Source organism: Rhea americana, unplaced genomic scaffold, assembly GCF_003343005.1.
Source record: "Rhea americana isolate MKP2758 unplaced genomic scaffold, rheAme1 scaffold_8, whole genome shotgun sequence".
Taxonomy (NCBI): Eukaryota; Metazoa; Chordata; class Aves; order Rheiformes; family Rheidae; genus Rhea; species Rhea americana.
The window spans coordinates 793,695-812,567 of NW_028186978.1; the positions used below are offsets into that span (position 1 = coordinate 793,695).

The 18,873-nt window shown below is 35.3% G+C and overlaps 1 protein-coding gene across 4 annotated transcripts in view; it reads right to left on the bottom strand.

Annotated features, from left to right (window-relative positions):
- CEP135 (centrosomal protein 135) overlaps positions 1-18,873 on the bottom strand; it is a 40,079-nt gene extending 21,206 nt beyond the window's left edge. For all 4 annotated transcript variants that reach the window (XM_085322716.1, XM_085322714.1, XM_085322715.1 and 1 more), the window contains exons 1-13: positions 18,725-18,873; positions 14,510-14,672; positions 13,075-13,265; positions 11,635-11,802; positions 9,965-10,106; positions 8,508-8,592; positions 7,376-7,504; positions 5,444-5,659; positions 4,813-4,878; positions 4,202-4,352; positions 2,984-3,177; positions 2,692-2,835; positions 2,011-2,154 (exon numbers count right to left, since the gene is read on the bottom strand). In XM_085322716.1, coding sequence (XP_085178842.1) covers positions 2,011-2,154; positions 2,692-2,835; positions 2,984-3,177; positions 4,202-4,352; positions 4,813-4,878; positions 5,444-5,659; positions 7,376-7,504; positions 8,508-8,592; positions 9,965-10,106; positions 11,635-11,802; positions 13,075-13,265; positions 14,510-14,622 — 1,743 coding nt within the window. In that variant the 5' untranslated portion in view covers positions 14,623-14,672; positions 18,725-18,873. The remainder of the gene's footprint in view (positions 1-2,010; positions 2,155-2,691; positions 2,836-2,983; positions 3,178-4,201; positions 4,353-4,812; positions 4,879-5,443; positions 5,660-7,375; positions 7,505-8,507; positions 8,593-9,964; positions 10,107-11,634; positions 11,803-13,074; positions 13,266-14,509; positions 14,673-18,724) is intronic.

Here is an 18,873-nt window from a genome sequence, read left to right on the forward strand (position 1 = left end):
GTGAAAATTGGTGTCCTTATATAAATTAGAGTCACTTTTCAGGTTATATCTGTACTTTGATTTAGTTATCTAAAAGTTGTTGAATTTAACTGTCTTAATAATTGTTTGCTAAAACTAAAGGAAAGAACTAAGCAATTTTTCTTCTTTTATYATTTAAAAGGAAAAGATTTTTGATTGCTCCCTCTAATAGGCATAAACAATAAGTCTACCTGGATTAAGCTTTGCACAGACTTTCAGAAGCAAAGTTTTACATGGTTATGCAAAACAATTGCTCTCAAAATAGTTCAAGTGCAATGATTTATTCAAACAAAATACCTATATAACCAAAGTTTAGAATGACATAATTTTTAACTACATACCTTAAAATTCCTCATGATTCCATTTTAGCAGAAGTTCCTATTATTTAGGCACCGTTTATACAAATACATTTTTCTGTTCATGGGCATATTTACTTTACATTTTCATAGAATCATAGAATCAGTAAGGTGGGAAGGGACCTCTGGAGATTTTTGCCTGGATACACTTCAAATTATCATGCAACTATTTTAAACTGCAGTTTATATAGGAAAATTCAACTACAGTGTGAATATAAAAAATCTACTATTGTTATCCTGTCCTAATAATCTAACCTTATCAATAAAAATTCAAATCTATAATTATAAAGTTAACATTCATTTACAACAGCAAATACTTCTGAGCTAGGAAGATAACTCTGTTTCTACACAAATCAATGGCAAACTCTTTCTGGATGTCAGCAGGATCTAGATTTCCTGCTCACTGTTCACAATGGAGTGTTTAAGACAAAAGTGATACTGAAGGRCTATGATCAGCTCAAAACAAACTCRATATTATCATAATATTAGATGCAAAGTATCTCAAGTAAATCCAGAAAAAGGCACAAATTTATGCTTTCCCAGCATAAGGCAGGTTAAAGACTATATTACTATTATATTTTACCGATGGGACAAATGGTTTGGGTTTKTTTTGTTTTGTTTTGTTTTTTCTTTTTTTAACTTTCAGAGAGCCTAGTTCTTGATGTCCTTCCACAGATGAATTTCCATGCATAACTCTAAAGTATAAACTAAGACTTTCCTCCTCTTCTCTCAATGGACTTTGGTAAACACAGTTCACAATTATATACAACATCCAAAAATAATTTGCTACTAAAGACCTGTAAGTTAAAAGAAGATATCAAAGTATCACCCAGCTATGCAAGATATTTCAATATGGTGCACATGKAAGATGCTACTGCCATCTTTCTGAATAGCTACAGTACAGCAGATGCTGCTGAAATAACTAAATRCTTTCACCTGCCAAGCTGTGCACATGCAAGTATGGATGACCACCTACAGGAAAGGACGGAGCTGGAAGCTTATCTCCTCCGCTGCGTGGACGTGTGTTAGCACAGAAGTCAGAGTTACTCACTGTACTCTGATACACTGCATTTCTCTATTTTGGTGGTAGTAACTCAAGCTATGAAAACATTCAGCACAGTCTGTCTTCACATATGTATGCCCACTGATCAATCCATGAATGATGATTCTTAAACTTCTGAATTTTTGGAAAGTTTTCAAAACCTGTATACATTATAATAATGGCCCAATAATATAGTCTGGTGGTGGTGAGTGGAACACCCCAAACTGTATGCTCTTAATTCTAACAGAGTAAAACATAACACATTAATGCTAAATGTCAAAAAAAAATCACAGTAATGAGAGAATTATTACTTCTAGCAACAAGTTTTTTGTTGTTGTTTTTTTTTTAGAAGTAATGAAATTTGACCTGCTGTGCATTTATGCATGTTCCTCACTCTTCATCGCCACATAGAGACAGGTTTCATTGAGTCAGCTCACTCAGCTCTCTCAAGTGAGCTTGAAATCAGACAAGTTTGAAAGTTATTGAAAAGGGGAACTAACAGACAGCCTGACACAAACAGTATCATCAAATAAGCCGAAATTTCCTATATACTACCTCAATGAAAGCAATGAAGCTGAAAAAAAGTCCCATTACCTTTAATTTTTCTCTTAGGCTTTCTTTTTCTGCCGTTAGTCTTCTAAAGTCAGTCACTGCAATGTCTCTTTCCTCTTCCACATGACTTTGAGAAAGCAGATTATGTTTTGCTTCTCTTCTTAACCTGTTTAATTCACTTTGAGACTTCAAAAGTTTATTGTTTATTAGCATACATGGATTCCAATTAACACAACATATATACTAACAAAATGAAAGTAAGTTTAAATGCTGTTATTATAATAGAAGTGCTATTATATTCCTGTTATTCCCCAGACATCCAAAATCTTAAATCACAGAGGCATGAGAACTTAWCCTCCCAACAAACTTATATCGTTCCACCTACAGCCTAACTTTATTCTATTTTCTTATCACCTATTTCTATTTCTTCCGTACTTTCCAACCTATATTCTCATTCTACTTTTTCATGCATTCTATTGACTTTTTCCTGATCTTTCTCCAGATCTTTCCAAATGCCAGAACAATAAGTTAGAACAGCTTTGAAGTTAATACACTTTGCAACACATCATTTTATAAAAATGAATAAAAATAGCTATAGAATATAACCAAGAAAAATATATTATAAGAACCTCCAGTTCTATTATGCAGAAAAGTTTTTTCCTCTTTTAAACAAACAATATTAATTAGTTAATTCAATGTCAATTACAAACAATCTCTTTTTACCTGCTCATAAAGAACATTTAATCTGTCTCTTTCTGCAGTCAATAATTTCACATTGGATTGAATTTCTATCATGTGTTTTTCAAATCTGTCTAACATAGACTGTAGCTCATCTCTTTCTCTGGTGACTAATCTAAGATCTTCACTCTGCAAAGTGATTAATAAAATGCATGTTAAAATATACATTAAAATATTTGGATAATTAAGTAATACAAGAAAAAAATCACAGTAGTAATAATACACAAAAAATACATATGCAATAAATTGTAATTCCAGAAAAAAACAGGAACAGTACCTTTTCTGGAGTTCTACGGCTTGGGCTAGACCTTCGTTTTATCATTTTCTGAAGATATTCTAGTTCTCGCYTGTAATAATCTCTATCATCTTCTAAAGTCTTTACAAATGCATCTAGACGAGATGGAGATTTGTCTCCTAGAGCAATACCATATCCTAATCTCATTCTTTCTATTTCTAGGACAAGTTCTCGTTCTGCAGAAAAAGAAACAAAAACAATTAAGTATATAAGAACCTCATGAAATTCCAGCAATACATTTGCATTTGGGATGAACTAATTCCCTGCAGTAGGTCTTCTGAAAAGGATGTAAGGGTTCTGGCTCATGGTATGCTAAATATGAGTCAGCAATCCACTCTGGCAGAAACAGAGGCCTGACAGCGTACTGGGCTGCACCAATAGAAGTGTACACTGAGGGAAGATTATTACCCTTTACTCAGCACTCACCAGACCCCATCTACAATATTGTCCAGTTTTGTCCCCCCCCAGCCGCAYCTCCCCAGTACAAGATAGACATTGATAAACTTCAGTGGTCCTCCTCTGGACTCACCCAGCTGGTTGGGGACTATGGCATTTGCCCTGTGAGGAATGGCTAATGGAACTGAGCTTGTTCAGCCTGGAGAGGAGATGGCTCCAGGCAAGAACTTAACAGCAGGCTGTTAATGCCAAGAGGAGGATATCAATAAGATGACACAAGGCTATTCACTGAGGAGCATTGTCGGGGAGCAAGAAACAATGGTGATGAATTGCTACGGGCAAAGTTCTAATCCGATATAAAGAAAATTTTTAATCTCAAAATAAATAAAAAAAAAAGGAACAGGTTACCCAGAGAGGTTGTGGAACTGTGGAACCTTAGAGGTTTTCATGACCCAACTGGACAAAGCTCTAAGAAACATAGTCTGAACTCATTTACTCAGAGAGATGACAGAGGCAGAAAAAAAGCTTTGGACAAAATAACTTATCCTGTATAAAGCTACTGYATTACTAGTATTAGGGTGTCCTGTAGGATCACAATAAAAGATTCATCTTTCACTCTGCAAATAAAGAATGAAGATAGGCTTTTGTGAAAAAAATTAATTTCAACTCTGACTGAAGAACTACTGTGCTTTTTATTTGACACATATCAAGTCTYTTGGTACTATTAGTAAAATCATATTTAAGATGCAGCTATCTCAAGAATTATAGAAAGATCAATTAAAGGAAGCTCTATTTGATAATTACCTTTTATTTCTAAGTTCTCTACTTTTTCAGACAGTCTTTGTTTCTCTTGCTCAAGCTGGTTTAACAATACTTCAAGATTCTCTTTATCATCAGATTTTCCAAAGAGTTCGTCACTCAGTCTTTCTTTCTCTCTACGACACGAACACAATTCCTAAAATGACAAGCAGTATTACAAAAAAATTAAGTAGCGATAAAGATATTCAGAAAAAGTTATAAAATATTTTGTTAGACTTCACTACACACTTTTATTCAACACGGATGTTTTATACTTTAATATTTGTTAAAGGCCATCATTATTTTTATACTACTGTTATTGAATTAAAGTAAGCATTACTTTTAACATACTTTCCAATCCTTCAGCTTATTTTGTAACAATATGATATAGCTTCTTTAGCTGTTAAAATTATTACATTAGTTTAATAGAATTTGGGGGGTAATACAAATTTTCTGCTTAAAAAAAAGGAGCAAATCACTGACAATTTTCGTAACAAAGGAAAGAATCATCTGGATGACTATGATAAAAGTGCTACAAACAAGACATGGTGAATGGAAACAGCAAATTATATCAGGAATTTTTTGAAGAAACTTCAACTGAAATTATTTGTACTTACCGACTTAAGTCTTGTTATTGTTTCTTCAAGATCCTGTATTTCACTGTGTTTTCTTTCAATTTCTTTCTATTAATCAAAATTAAACTACATGTTAGRAGTTACATATTCAAAACGACAACAATTTGTGTTACAAGAAAATGTTTACATTATATATAAATTATTTTTRTAGGAAATAAAGTATAATTATTTCCTTGTAAATTGGCAGATTTTAAGTACACRTATCCAATAAAGCTCCTAAGAATTTGTTTCATACACATTTTTATTCTTTTTGAACTCAGCAATTAAAAGAACTACTGCATTACTTCTCAGAGAAAAAAAATTTGCAAACACAGGCAGCACTTGCCTATTATATACTAATAGTTTTAAGAATCTCAGATTTTTGTTTCATTTTCTGTTCACAGAAGAATCAAGACTAGAAGTGCCTCTTAAATTAAATCATCTCACCTAATAGAGTAAGAAGACCAAACTGCTCTGATGAATTATCTTTCAGTGAGAAATGCTAGACAATATTATGTAAACTGGAAAAAAAAATCTTCCTATAAAAGCCAATATGTAGTTTGTTGCAGCTAAAAGGTATAAAACCACCTGAGAGCTGAGCAGATCTTTCACATTGCAAAGCATTAGTGATTACCTTTGCTTCTCCTATTTCCTTATCTGCAGTTTCAAGCACAATTTCCTTGTGTCTTTCCAACTCCTGTGCCAAGTGGTCTATTTCATTTAGTTCTTGACACAGTTCTTCATTTTTATTGCTTAATTGCACCACTTCACTAGTCACATTTTGTTTAGTGTCCAATAGATCTTGAATGCGATTTTCAAGTTCTTTGTTTGTTTGCTGAAGATACTCAACCTAAAAGGTATTTTTCATTAAATATTAACATGTATTGTTAAACAAGATAGTAAAAGTTCATCCAAATCTTCAAAATACAGTATCTCATAATAAAAAAAGACATTGTTAAAAAATGGCAAGATTTTCTATTTTTAGAACATACTAACTATCAACATGGAAAAAAGATCTTACAAAGGTGCACAGTGAAGAAATTCACTACTGCACCATGTTCTTTATATAACCTACCAAAACATGAAGTTTATTCTAAAAAAATGTAAATTACTGAAAAGCAGAGATCTGTACAGAAATCTGTGTCAGGCATCAGTCCAGCAGACCCCGTGTATTCAAAGCTTTGCTAAATTACCCTAGATGTGAGGAAGGTTTCTTCTGTCCACCATTCTGGTATATTAGTTGGACTTAACTTCATCATTACTCTTTCAAGAAAATGAAGCTTTATCAGACTCCTAAGATCTATCTTGGTCCCKTAAACACAACATCCCCAGAAATCCTGCTCTACAGACATTCTGGTTTTGACAGTGTATTTTCCTCAGAGTAAAYAGAAGAGAAGATAGGGACATATAGTAGGAGGGAAAATACACATACAATAAATTAAATTATCCAGGAAAAGGGGAGCCTGGAATATCTTGAAAATACATATACTTCAGGATAACAGAGGTATTGTCACTTCCATCTCAATATCATTTTCCTCAGAACTCCAGAAGAAACTACTATGGACAGGAAAGCAGGCCTGAGCCCTCTTACATTCACAAATACTTTGGAGTCTACATCTTCAAAGAGTAAAAGTGGTATATTGGCACCAAGTCTGAAGACGACGACTTGCTGGACCAAAACTGGCTTTATCCTACGCTGGAAGCATAGTATATACCCCTGGGCACACTCTTTGTGCCGTCAGTTTGTGCTCTGCGTGACTTAAGAATTCAAGATCACTGAACATAGCTGCACTGCTTCCAAGTCATAGCTCATCTGTATTCTTGTAGCASTGAACCCAAGCTAACGAGCTCTGCAACCTGACTCTGCAAGCCACTGTACATCATGTATAACTAGTATACAAAACAACACTCAGCTGGAAAACAGAATTGATGGTGTGCATGCACAGATGGGCTTTACTTGTGCATGCACAGATGGGCTTTACTTGCTCTAGAGTCTAGTGTGTACCCCGCACTTCATTTAGAAATCCTTATTCTGAGATCAATACTGAATGCATGCCAATATGAACATAACCATTTGTATCTTAAAGTTATTCTTTCCTTGCAAGTCTATGTCAGAAGGTGAGGACTATCTGAATTCAACCAGGAGGATGCCCCACTRTCTGATGCAATTACCTGCAGGAATACTCCTCATCATACATATATTTACACAATGTTAGTTTCTATAAYATAAACAGAATGTACAAAAACACTCCAAAGTTTTAAAAAGAAAAATCTTTTCAAACACAGTCAAAATAGTTTATCATACAGAAATTTTCTGAATACTCTTAGATGAACATTACTATATAAAAATGTGAATTCATTTTTTAATCAAAAACATTCTAAGATTTCTAAACTAAGAACTGAAGTTTCTTTAAGTAAGAAACACTGTTATTGAAAAAGCAAAGCAAGCAAGTTAGATTGAGTTTATATCCAACARCGATATTTTGTAAAAAGAACAGCTGGAAAGGCTTCTTTAAGATTGCCATTATTTTTAGCTTTGACTAACTACTAATAATAAATCCATTACCTGTAAATTCAAATGGGCAATAAGCTTCTCATTACTTTTACTCCTTGATTCCAGAGATATAACATCATGAGAGCGACCACCATCCAATGCTAGCACTAGACGCTCTATTTCTTTATCTCTTAGCTCAACCTTTGAGGRAAAAAAACATTACTTCTTTATCATCTTCTATACTATTTTACAGAATCTTTGTTCAAACAAACACTTATGTAACATTCAGTAAGAAAAGATRCACCCAATAATGCTACATTTCTTTTTAATATCCAATTATTTTTGAATTCTTGATTTTGCTGAACAAAGAGATTTCTTTGAAATAAAAAATAAGTGAATCGAAGGTAAAACCTAAGTTTGTGAAAAAATATTGAAAAAAAAAATCTTACCAGATTATTTGCTTGAAGAGAAACCAATAACTTCAAATTAAAGTGAAGTTAATAGATTTTGTAAATTAACCACCTGAGGCTAACRTTTAAATTTGTGGAACCAGCTTTTAAACCAGATAATTCTGTTCAGCAACTACATCAGTGTGAAAAACACGGAAAATAGGAAAACCAAGCTGAGAACAAAAAAAAAATAGGATGGTACTCACCCTTCCTCAACTWTTGAGAGCTATAATAACGTCAGAACATCTGGTGCAATGTCTTCAGTTAAAGATAATATGTACCTTATTGGTCCATTCTAATTAAATATTGTAAAAACTGTTGTCTATAGATAAATTCAAAAAATTCAAATTTCAAAAACTATGGTCAAAATTGTGAAAAATATGCATATATCCTTCCAGTATATTTGTAGATCAAATTATGATTTTCAAGCAATTGATACTGTGCACTAAAAAACCCTAGACATATAGAAACTCTGCTGACAATCCTCAAACACAGATCTTTCAATGTAAATTTTAATATGCTAAATACAATAACAAGAGCAGAAGGAGTATAACTGCCTTTAAAAGCATTTTAGTATTGCTGGTATCTCAGAAAGTATAAAATCAAAGTGGTGCAGAGGAAAGAAATAACTCCATTTAAAATAAATGTATTTCACAAGACCTTAAATGCTTTCCACTGAAGTTAATATAAAAATTATAAACAAGGCTATTGCAATGACTAATACAGTCAAATAATAAAAAATCCTGTAAGCATACCTGTTTGCTATAATTTTTCATTCCACGTTCAGATATCTCCAATTTTTCCTGCAGTTCTGTTACTTCTGACTGAAGTTCATGAATTCTGAAATGTCACAGAATCACAGAATGGTTGATGTTAGACRGGACCTCTGGAGATCATCTAGTCCAACCCTCCTGCTCAAGCAGGGTCACCTAGAGCATGTTAGACAGGGTTGCATCCAGGCGGGTTTTGAASMTCTCCAGAGAAAGAGATGCCACAACCTCTCYGGGCAACCTGGTCCACTACTCCGTCACTCTCACAATAAAGAAGTTTCTCCTCATATTCAGGTAGAATTTCCTACGTTTCAGTTTGYGCCCATTGCCTCTTGTCCTATCATATGGGACAGCTGAAAAGAGTTTGTCCCCATCCCCTTGACACCCTCCCTTCAGGTATTTGTATACATTGAGAAGATCCTCCCTCAGTCTTCTCTTCCCCAGGTTGAAGAGGCCCAGCTCTCACAGACATTCCTAATARGGCAGATGCTCCAGCCCTCTGATCATCCTTGTAGCCCTATGCTGGACTCTCTCCAGTAGCTCCATGTCTCTCTTGTCCTGGGGAGCCCAGAACTGGACACAGGACTCGAGATGAGGCCTCCCCAGGGCTGCATAGAGGGGCAGGATCACCTCCCTCGACCTGCTGSCAACACTCTTCCTAATGCACCCAAGCATATCATTGACCTTCTTGGCCACAAGAGCACATTACTGGCTCATGGTTAACTGGTTGTCCACCRGCACTCCAAGGTCCTTCTCTGCAAAGCTGCTCTCCAGCAGGTCAGCCCCCAGCCTGTATTGGTGAATGTGGTTATTCCTCACTAGGTGCAGGACCCTGCACTTGCCTTTGTTGAACTTAATTAGCTTCCTCTCCACCCAAATGTAGTAATATACTGTATAGGTCAATTCATGGAGAAGTTATACACACATAACAATTTGACATTAATATTTTCTCTTTGCTCCCAAAAGAAATGTTTCAATAACAAAAATAGTTTTGTTAACACAAAGTAATAATGCAGAAAATATTGTTTGAGATATATTTAATACGCAAATAAAAAATTTTTTTTAAACTGACTTGAGTTTCTCACAATACAGGGCCCCAAGCCTGTATTACAAAATCAAGAATRTCACAGACTTCCAAAATAAATACACTTACGGAAAAAAAAATTACCTCTAGGTTCTTTCCGGAATAATTGATTTAAAAACTGATATAACAGTAAAATCAATAAAGAAATTTTAAGAGAAATCCTTTAAGGAAATAAGCAGCTTATTAAATACTCATTGCAACTTTGTCACAGGCAGCACTGTCAATCACAAAGCAGAATCCTACTTAAGAACTTGAAACATCACAAAATGCCATCTCATCTCTGAAAGGCAGAAGAGAAAAGGGAAAAAAAAAAAGTCACAGCAGCAGATATTTATAATGTAAAAATTCTTTAAATTACCGATTATCAGCCACCTGAAGAAGGTCTGCAATATAAGGGTCCTCTGGCTGAGGAACTGGATAGGCACTAACACCTGATGGAGGGACAGGCTGGTCTATCTGCATGCGTTGACGCCTGAATGGAATGCTTCTTTTTCTGCCACCTAAAAAAGCCCAAATGCAAATATTTATTATTTGAAATGAAAATAAGGGACTCTTTCTTTTATACATAAAGAAAATTCATATCTATTCAGCTACTTCTGAACTGGCACATTCCATCATTTTATCTTAGTGATGTATGCTGGTGAAAGTTCTACATTGCTGACAACACTATTCTTGCAGGTTAGTATTAATTTGTCACAATCCACCTTTGAAATAGGAAATATGTGAATTCCAGCATAGCTTCCTAGAATATTTAGAAAGCTAAATATTCTCCTTCAGCTCCAGCTTAAAGAGCAGCTATAAGCATCGGAGTCTACAAAATGCTATAGAAAAAAAGATTTTTGCTCTTTAGACGGAAAAAAAAAACACTATTCAGCAACCTAGACAAAAACAGGATATAGAATAGGAGAAGTAAGGAGGCAAAAGACAAGTTATTAGCAGGAGAGGGGCTAGAAAAGTGGGTGATTGACTGGTACAGTAACCATTTCTACTGGCAGTTAAAGAAACTAAAAAAGCTAAGTTGAAACATTACAAAAAATTGTTTTTACAATTAAGAATTATCCTATGAGTGACCTAACCTCTGCACTGTTTATTAATATTTATCTTCCTTCTAGCCTCTTGTCATTTCAGTGAATTAACAACACAGATGTATCAGAGCAGAGTAGGTCATCTGCTTGAATGTAAAATAAAACAGTACTATTTCCAGAGGGAACAATTACTTCTCTTACACAAATAAATAATACCACACTACATTTGATGATGGCAAAATCCAAGGAGATAGAGGAGTTAGTATGGAAAAAGACACAGAAAAAAGTATAACACAGCATCTTTGAAGGGAACAAAAAAAAATGCAAAAAAAAGTTAAATGTTTAAGAAAAAAAGGATATTTTTTCCTCTAATTACATACTGATTTCTTTCAGATGCCAAAACCACATAGGTAATCAAATGACTGAGAGAGAAAAGGGAAATCATGAGTAGTAGTTTGTGAAATTTTGAAACCAAGTCTTAATTGGGGGAGGGGGGGAAGCAAGTAAAGGAGAAAGACACTAACCTATAGGTTACATCTGGTACATAATAATTTATCAAAAACACTTTAAATATTGTTAGCTTCCAGAGGGTTGGATTATATATTTGTGACCTGCTACTACTGAATCTTGATCACAAAAATCTGAATTAGACACTCACATATCAACAGTTCATTGTCAAGAAGACCCATGCATCAAACAAGACCTGCCTCTGACTAAATCAGTAGCAGCATTAGAAAATTAGCTGTTGATTGAACCTTCCAGTCAGGTTTTAACTTAATACTCTTCCACTGACTCCAGGTTCATATTCAAATCTGCCTACACCACAACCTGACCCCAGAGCCAAAAGCTTCAAAAGGTAATGTTATTGTGCTGGACAGTGTTATTTTATTGTAATAAGCCCTCTTGCTATACAGAAAGAAGATAATGCCTAGAACAACAACAACAACAACAACAACAAAAGCCTATAAAAAAGTAAAAACATCTGTGATTGTTTTACACTTACCTGGTGTTTGCACCACTGCTTGTAGATTCTTCTCCTGAAGCTGTTGAATCTTTTCAGTCTTGGCTTTGTTTTCTTTTTCCAGTATTTTAATTTTATGCATATATTGGTTGTTCAGAAATTTCAAGTCAGCTGTTTCATGTTCAATCTTCCTTAAGGTGGCTTTCAAATCTTTTTTTTTTTTGGGGGGGGGGGAGGGGGAGGGAGAGGGGTGAGAGAGGGAGGAGGAAACAGTATTATCCTTACCATTCATTATTATTCTTCTTTATAGCATCAACATAGGACATTTGAAAAATTCATCTTATGGAAAAGAACACAGAAGAATCCTATGTTTAAACATTGCATGTAGGTTTTACATTCTTTCAAAAACAACTCTAAACTTCTCCAGCATTTCTGGTTCTGCCAAATTGTTGAGAATATAAGAGTAAGAAGTCTGAACTTCTGTTTCACACTCATTTTATGTACTTGCTTATTTAGCTATGGATGTATATTCTTTTACCTTACAGCATAATCACTTTGGGTTTCTCTTCATGTTCCCATCACTACCCACCTCAGAACTCTTCCCACGCCTTTTACTTTGCTTAGCCAGCAGGCCAATAAAAMAGAGCTCGTGCTGCTGTCAGTGTCTACCTAAATGTGTTGATCGGCCAGATTGCTGCTGTTGGAGTTTTCCCTCCCTCTTCATCTTAAGTAGTACCTCTCTTCTCAACCCTTCTGAGTGTGTGGAATGGTGGTGGTGGGAGGGTCTTTGTTATTTAGTTTTTCCAAAAATCCTGTAGGWCATTGGTATGTTTAGAGGTTTCAATGCCCCTACCAAACACACATGACACTGGTCAATAGATCAAAAGCTAGCAAAAATGACAGACGAACAGCATAATCATTAGAGCTCTGTTTCATTAAAAAAAAAAAGCTTAAAAAAAGAGAGCTTTATTGACATACTAACTGTCATAACTTATGCTGCTTGCATGACTGGCTTTAAAAACTTCAGTGCATTCTTTTAAAAAACGAATTTTATATCAGTTGAGTGAAACACTGTAAAAAAGAACTAAAAAGGATTTTCATATATATATATATATATATATACACACATACACACAAAAACACATTAAGTATGAGTTTATATATATTTATACAAATAAAAACCCTTTGTAGAAAAGGCACATTTTACAACAGGATTTCTGCATTTTAACTAAAAAGTAAGAATTCAAGATATGAACATGTACGTGAAAAGGTTCAAATGGTTTCATGCTTAATTAAAGCAATGATGTGCAGGAGCTCAAAAGCATTTTAACTAGAAAAGAAATATCTGTACGTGAACCTCAGTTCATTAAAGGTGCCACTCACATACATAAATACACACATGTGAATTTGTACATCAGGGATTTGTCCACAATTTTAGTTTGACACTAAAGGATCTAAAAAGCATCACAACTTTTATATTACCTTTAATACGACGATCAGATTGCTCTTTCAATTTTAGTATTTCTAAATGTAGTTCGTTGTTTTCCCTGGTAAGTTTAGCATTCTCTATTTTATAAGGTTCCAAAATAGCATCATAATTGCTGCATTCTTTTTCTATCTTTCCAGCAGATAACTTTGCACTGCGCAGGCTCTCTGTTGTATGGACAAGGTCACTGGAATCAAGGAACATGAGACATGTTAGAAATGTTACCAAACTTTACATTGCAGATGCAATTTTTTATTTTGGAAAAAAAAATGTTGACTATGACCATCTTTACTGTAGAACAAATGGGTTCAAAGAAAGGCAAAGAACATTCATTAAGAAAAACTGAAAGATCGGAATTATTCACTCAAAAAAAAAGAAAACAAGAAAGGACATGATGAATATGCAAAAAAATGGAAAAAGCATATAAAGAGCTTGCATCTGATAATTGAATAAACTCTTTTCTACATAGAGAAATTCAAAATTGACAAGTTTTTTTTTCTTCTACACACAAAAGTTGTAGTACTGTTTATCACAGAAGAAAGTTACCACAAAGTTAACAATCAAAAAGATCAAAAGGGTACTACTATCTATATGGAGATCAAAAGCTACATAAGAGATTAGTGATAAGTAGCCATAAACATTTTTGTGAAAATAATATCAAAGTCAGTGATTCAGTGATTAAACCTGTAAGCTATCAGAATGAGACTTAATGTTGAAGGTAGACTATTCCACATCTGCCTATATAGAGTTCTTTTATCTGTATTAGATGTTAGCTAGCACTAAAACAAGAATATTAACCTAAGCRCATGTTCAGACAAATATAATTGGATTACTATGGAAATTACCATGTTCCTAATGGCATCAAAGCCATGAAATGGCAGAAATATTAAGGTCACACGAAAGCTTGGTTTTCTTCTGCTAGAACAAACTGCAGAGATAACAAATTTTTACATATACTTCTCCAAATGGAATCATAAAAAAACTGAGCTGTGAACATTTTCTCTTCAGTCACAGTTCAGACATCAGCAGATATGACCAGTTGTAAATGTGTCTTTCAATCACATATCAATAGTAACTGTTATGTTAGAAAATTATCAGTATATAAAAGAAAACTCTCATATAAGTCTATTACATAGTTATCTAACTCTTAGAACTATTAGTTCTCTTATGAGGCTAAAAACTAAGATTTTTTTAGACCATAAACCTTAGAACTATGAACCAATTCTACCAAATTAAATCCTAAAATGTTCTGATTGCTTAAGCAAATCCATTTGACCCCCTCAGAAACACCAGAACAAAGCATTATTTTCAAGTAATGTTATTTCAAAGCTAATCTTCAGACTAAGCATTTTCACTTGTATGTCATAATCAAAAAAGGCATACGAGTTATGTTTTTTAATGAATCTCCTTTTGAATAGAGAATCACAATACCTAAAAAGCTTTTCCACCAGAGGTAAACTCTCCACTCCCAACGGCTGCCGATAACCCAGTTGATCTAGACGCTTCCTGAGATTAATGAACTTTCGCTCTGCAGCTGTGGTCATTGTAAACACACCTCAAACTTGCTTTCTCACACTCAAGAAAAACAGGTCACCTGCAAAAGATTGTCTGTTGCAGCATTTATCCTTCAAAATGACAGTAATATAGAAAAAATAATGGATTTTTTTTATGTAGGAAATATTTAAGCATATTCTTAAAAAAATTAGGAAAATCAAAACAATTAAAATTTTTTGAAAAGTTTTACATGTTTCTTTACAAAGATGTATTTACCTTGAAAATTAGTTATTTCTATCTGAGCATTTCATAACATTTTATAATACGAACATAAAATTCTCTTTCCAGTCTGTAAGAAACAAATTCTGAAAACATTTTACTATGGGAAGATAATGAAATCAGTGGATTCTGATGCTTTTAATCACAATCATCAAGGCATCTTCTAAAAAACAAACTAACAGATTATTTTCTAAATTCCTCCATGCTTTTTTTCTTTCTTATATAGACTTAACAAAAGATTGACTTAGTAAGCAAAAATGTGAAAAAAAAAATAAAATGTTGAGGACAGATTAACATTTTGAACTTGACCTTTCTATTTGGGAAAGCAGGAAAGAAATGACCCTCACTATGGGACAGTCCTAACTACAGAGCTTCCTGAAAAATTCAGTTCAAGAATCCCTTTATGAGTTTTTTTGACAGCTACACTTGAGGGGGGAAGCATTTTCACATCTTTATGTCTTTTTGATTTAGCTATACAATGAGAAATGAAATGGAATACWAAAGCTGATATTTCTCAGATATTTGAAAACATATGTCCTCAATAGTTATTCATATTTTAGAAAACTAATTATTTCTGTAAAACATTTCCCTCATGTTTCTTCAGGAGTTGCAGTATTAACCTGCTCTTTATGCAGAAGACCTCAGTAGCCAAACTATGAATTGGAGGAAGCATTGTTTGCATCTCATAGACAGGTGAAAGAATATAAATTGTTATCTAAACTATGCTGTTTTGCAATCTCCTAGATTTTAAAATAGGGGATTGATAAAACCGACAAAAATTATGCAAGTATTTAAAATAAAATTATTTATTAATAATAAAGTTAGAAAAAAAGTTTCATGTCAGACTGGAAAGGAAGATTTCATCTAATTGTATCAAAACAGTACAAATAGGTCTAATAGTAGGACTACAGTTGCCAGGCACTGCTCAACAGATGAGAGAAAATCACTACCCTTGTGAGCACAGGATCTGTTCCAGGGATTACCAAAACACTAATTTGAAGAGGTTCAGGATTTTGAGATATAAAGGGCAACAGCATGGAGAACAACAACTTATACATTGTACTAGATTGGTTGAAGGAGAAGGAACATTTCGTTCCACAAACCAGTAATGGACAGTAKTAAGTCATTATTCTAAAAGCTCTTCATTCTCCTTTGGCAGCCAAAGAGAAAAGCTGTAAGYGATGACTTTGGTATTTCTGCATTCACATTGAGGATTCTTTATGTTGAATTCAAAAAAGAGAGTGATCGTGTTACTATGGCTAAGAACTAATCTCAGGAATCCATCTTATATTACTTACTAGAAAAGTATGCTAATAACTCTTGAGCACATTCTCTCCTTAAGAACTAYAGTAGTTAAAAAGATGAATTGTTATTATCACATCAAAAAGCATCTAGTAACTTCTCCATCAGGAAAACACACCTTTCTCGAGATACAAAGCAAACAGAAGAACTGCTGTACCRATTCAGTAAAATCAGTCTGGCCAAATACCCTGCATCTCTGACAGTAACAACAGTGAAAGCATAAAACATAAATAAACACGAGGCAAATCATCCTCTTAAATTATCTTCTTTTACTATAACCTTAGGGTTATAGGGACTCTGTCCTACACCTAAATCATTATTTTAATAGCACCTGACAGACCTTTCTACCACGTCTGTTTTTAGAGTCTTTAGCACGTTTATATCCAAATCCTGATAGCAATGAATTCTTGCTATCAGATATTTGTATATAAATTATATCCATTTGGATATGAAGACATACARAATAACTCTTTACTTAGTCATGGTTTCAGTCATTCACAATGGTATATTTAACATATCCCTCCTCAGTAATTTATTTTCCAAAACTTTCTGGAAGCTTGTGCAAAAACACTGCATATAGCTGATTAACCTTATCACCCCTTTCTGTGCCTTTTCTGAAACTGAGTGCACTTCTGAGCACCTTGTTTTTGAAATATGGCTGCACCAAAGATTCATATAGCAGCTATAAAGATATCTGCTGTAGCATTCTCTATTTAATGATTCTAACATCTCTTTTTTTGAGTGACAACAGCCCCCTAGCGTTCGTGATTTGCCTTTATCAACACTGGCCCTTAAACCCCATTTTATCACTTAGTGCTGTAATATTCCTCTACAGCTTTTTGGATACCTCTTAACAATTCCACATAATGAGAAAACTTTTCCCTTTACTGTGTAAGTTTTCTTCAGATCAATTATCAGTGTTAAATAACACTTTTTTTTCTTCAATTCCAAAAGAAATGCATTTTCCTAAAGGTTTTGGTAAAGAACCTTCTCAAAAGCTTTCTGTAAATTCAAGTGTTCTCCATCAACTGAACTATTCTTACCCAGTCAAGTCAACTTGGAACATCATTGTCTTTAATGAAATTTAATAGTCTTGTGAGTCTTTCTGTCRCAATTGTTCTGAGTCATGTCAATAAGGCATGCTGACCCTATTAGATTTGTCTGCAATTTTGCTAGGATACACTTAAACAACTTTGTTTCAATATATTTCCCACAGAAAAAAAAAGGCTACATTAATTACATAAATAGCTCACGTCATCCAATATCTACACATTTCATGTACATTAGCCCTCCTAGGAAGAAAATACAATTTCCATTTTAGATAAGAAACATCTATTTAAAATTAGATAAACAAATGAAAAGGGACTAAATAGTACCTTCAAGCAGGAGTTTCCAGACAAGGATTTATCAAGATGTCTAAATCTGCAGATMTTTGTTATTCACAGGAGAAAGATTTATAGCAAATAGCCTTTTTCGTTTGTTTATCCTTTGCTCATGAAGACTGCTAAAGAGGGCAACAGTCATACGCTCATTTTGTGAGATACCTGGATGCTTGTGAGCAGTCTTTTGAAGGACTAGCTTTTTATAACAATACATGTATTTTGCACCTGTAAACTTCTAGGTCACAAACTTTTTCATTTGAGAGAACTGAGCAGCAGGGTTGGAGGCATCTGTTTTGTGAAAGATGTTCACAAAGCATCTGTTTCTGTCCTGGAATTGCTGTGTTGCTCATTTTGCTATGAAGATGTAGGGGTTTTTTTCCATTCATATAAAAAAGGCACCCAGTGGACTAAGCTTACTATATTACAGTCAGGTACAGGATCCACAGCTGTATCGTGAAGGGCAGCTGTAATAACATTTTCAAGGTACCTGCAGTACCTTGAAATTCAGTAAGTCTGAATTTGTTGTTTTGGCACCATTTGTTTGCAACTTGATTTGCTGGGAGTTGACTTCTGACAAAGGCATTCAGGCACTACGCTTGTTCTGAAGTGTCACCAATTTGCTACTAGAAAGACAACTTTTGTCCTAGGAAAATGGATTTCTTCTTTGAAGAGTCACTAAAAACAGTAAGTCTACATTATAGCACAGTCTCCCCAAACTGCAACGTATATGGAAGACCTTTCAGTAAACACAATCTATGCCTACAGAAGCCCTCTCCCCTTTGAAATAGGTTTATTTTCCCTTTCCCCGCCCACACCCCCGTCAGTCTCTCCAGGCACCCCGTTAGAAGCACGTTCTCCYAGAGCAAAGCCACTACGCAGTAGCTGCGACGCTTCAGGGCGGCCTCGGCGAGACGCTGCGGCGGGCGGGGAAGGGGAGGCTGGGGAGCGAGGGGGAGCCGAGGGCCCGGGAGCTCGTGCTGAACGGCTCTCCCCGGCGCCAAGGGAATGACGCGGCCCAGCACACGCGCTGCGACAGGAGCCGCTGCTGGCACTACAGGAGCACGAGGCGACGCGGACCCACAGCAACCGCCTCCCTCCCCCTGCTCGACGCGACGCGACGCCCCGCCCCGGGCAGGGCCGCGAGGAGCTGTGCCCGCCCGCCCGCCGGCCGCTCCCTCGCAGCGCTCACCCGGGCTGGCGCTCCGGCTCCGCAGGCCCCGGCCGGACCGGCGGTTTGAAAATGGCGCGCGGCGCAGCGGTCGCTTCCGCCCAGTCACCGCAGCAACGGGGCACGCGCCCGCCAACGGCCGCGCCAACCGCCGCGCCACGCCGCGCCGC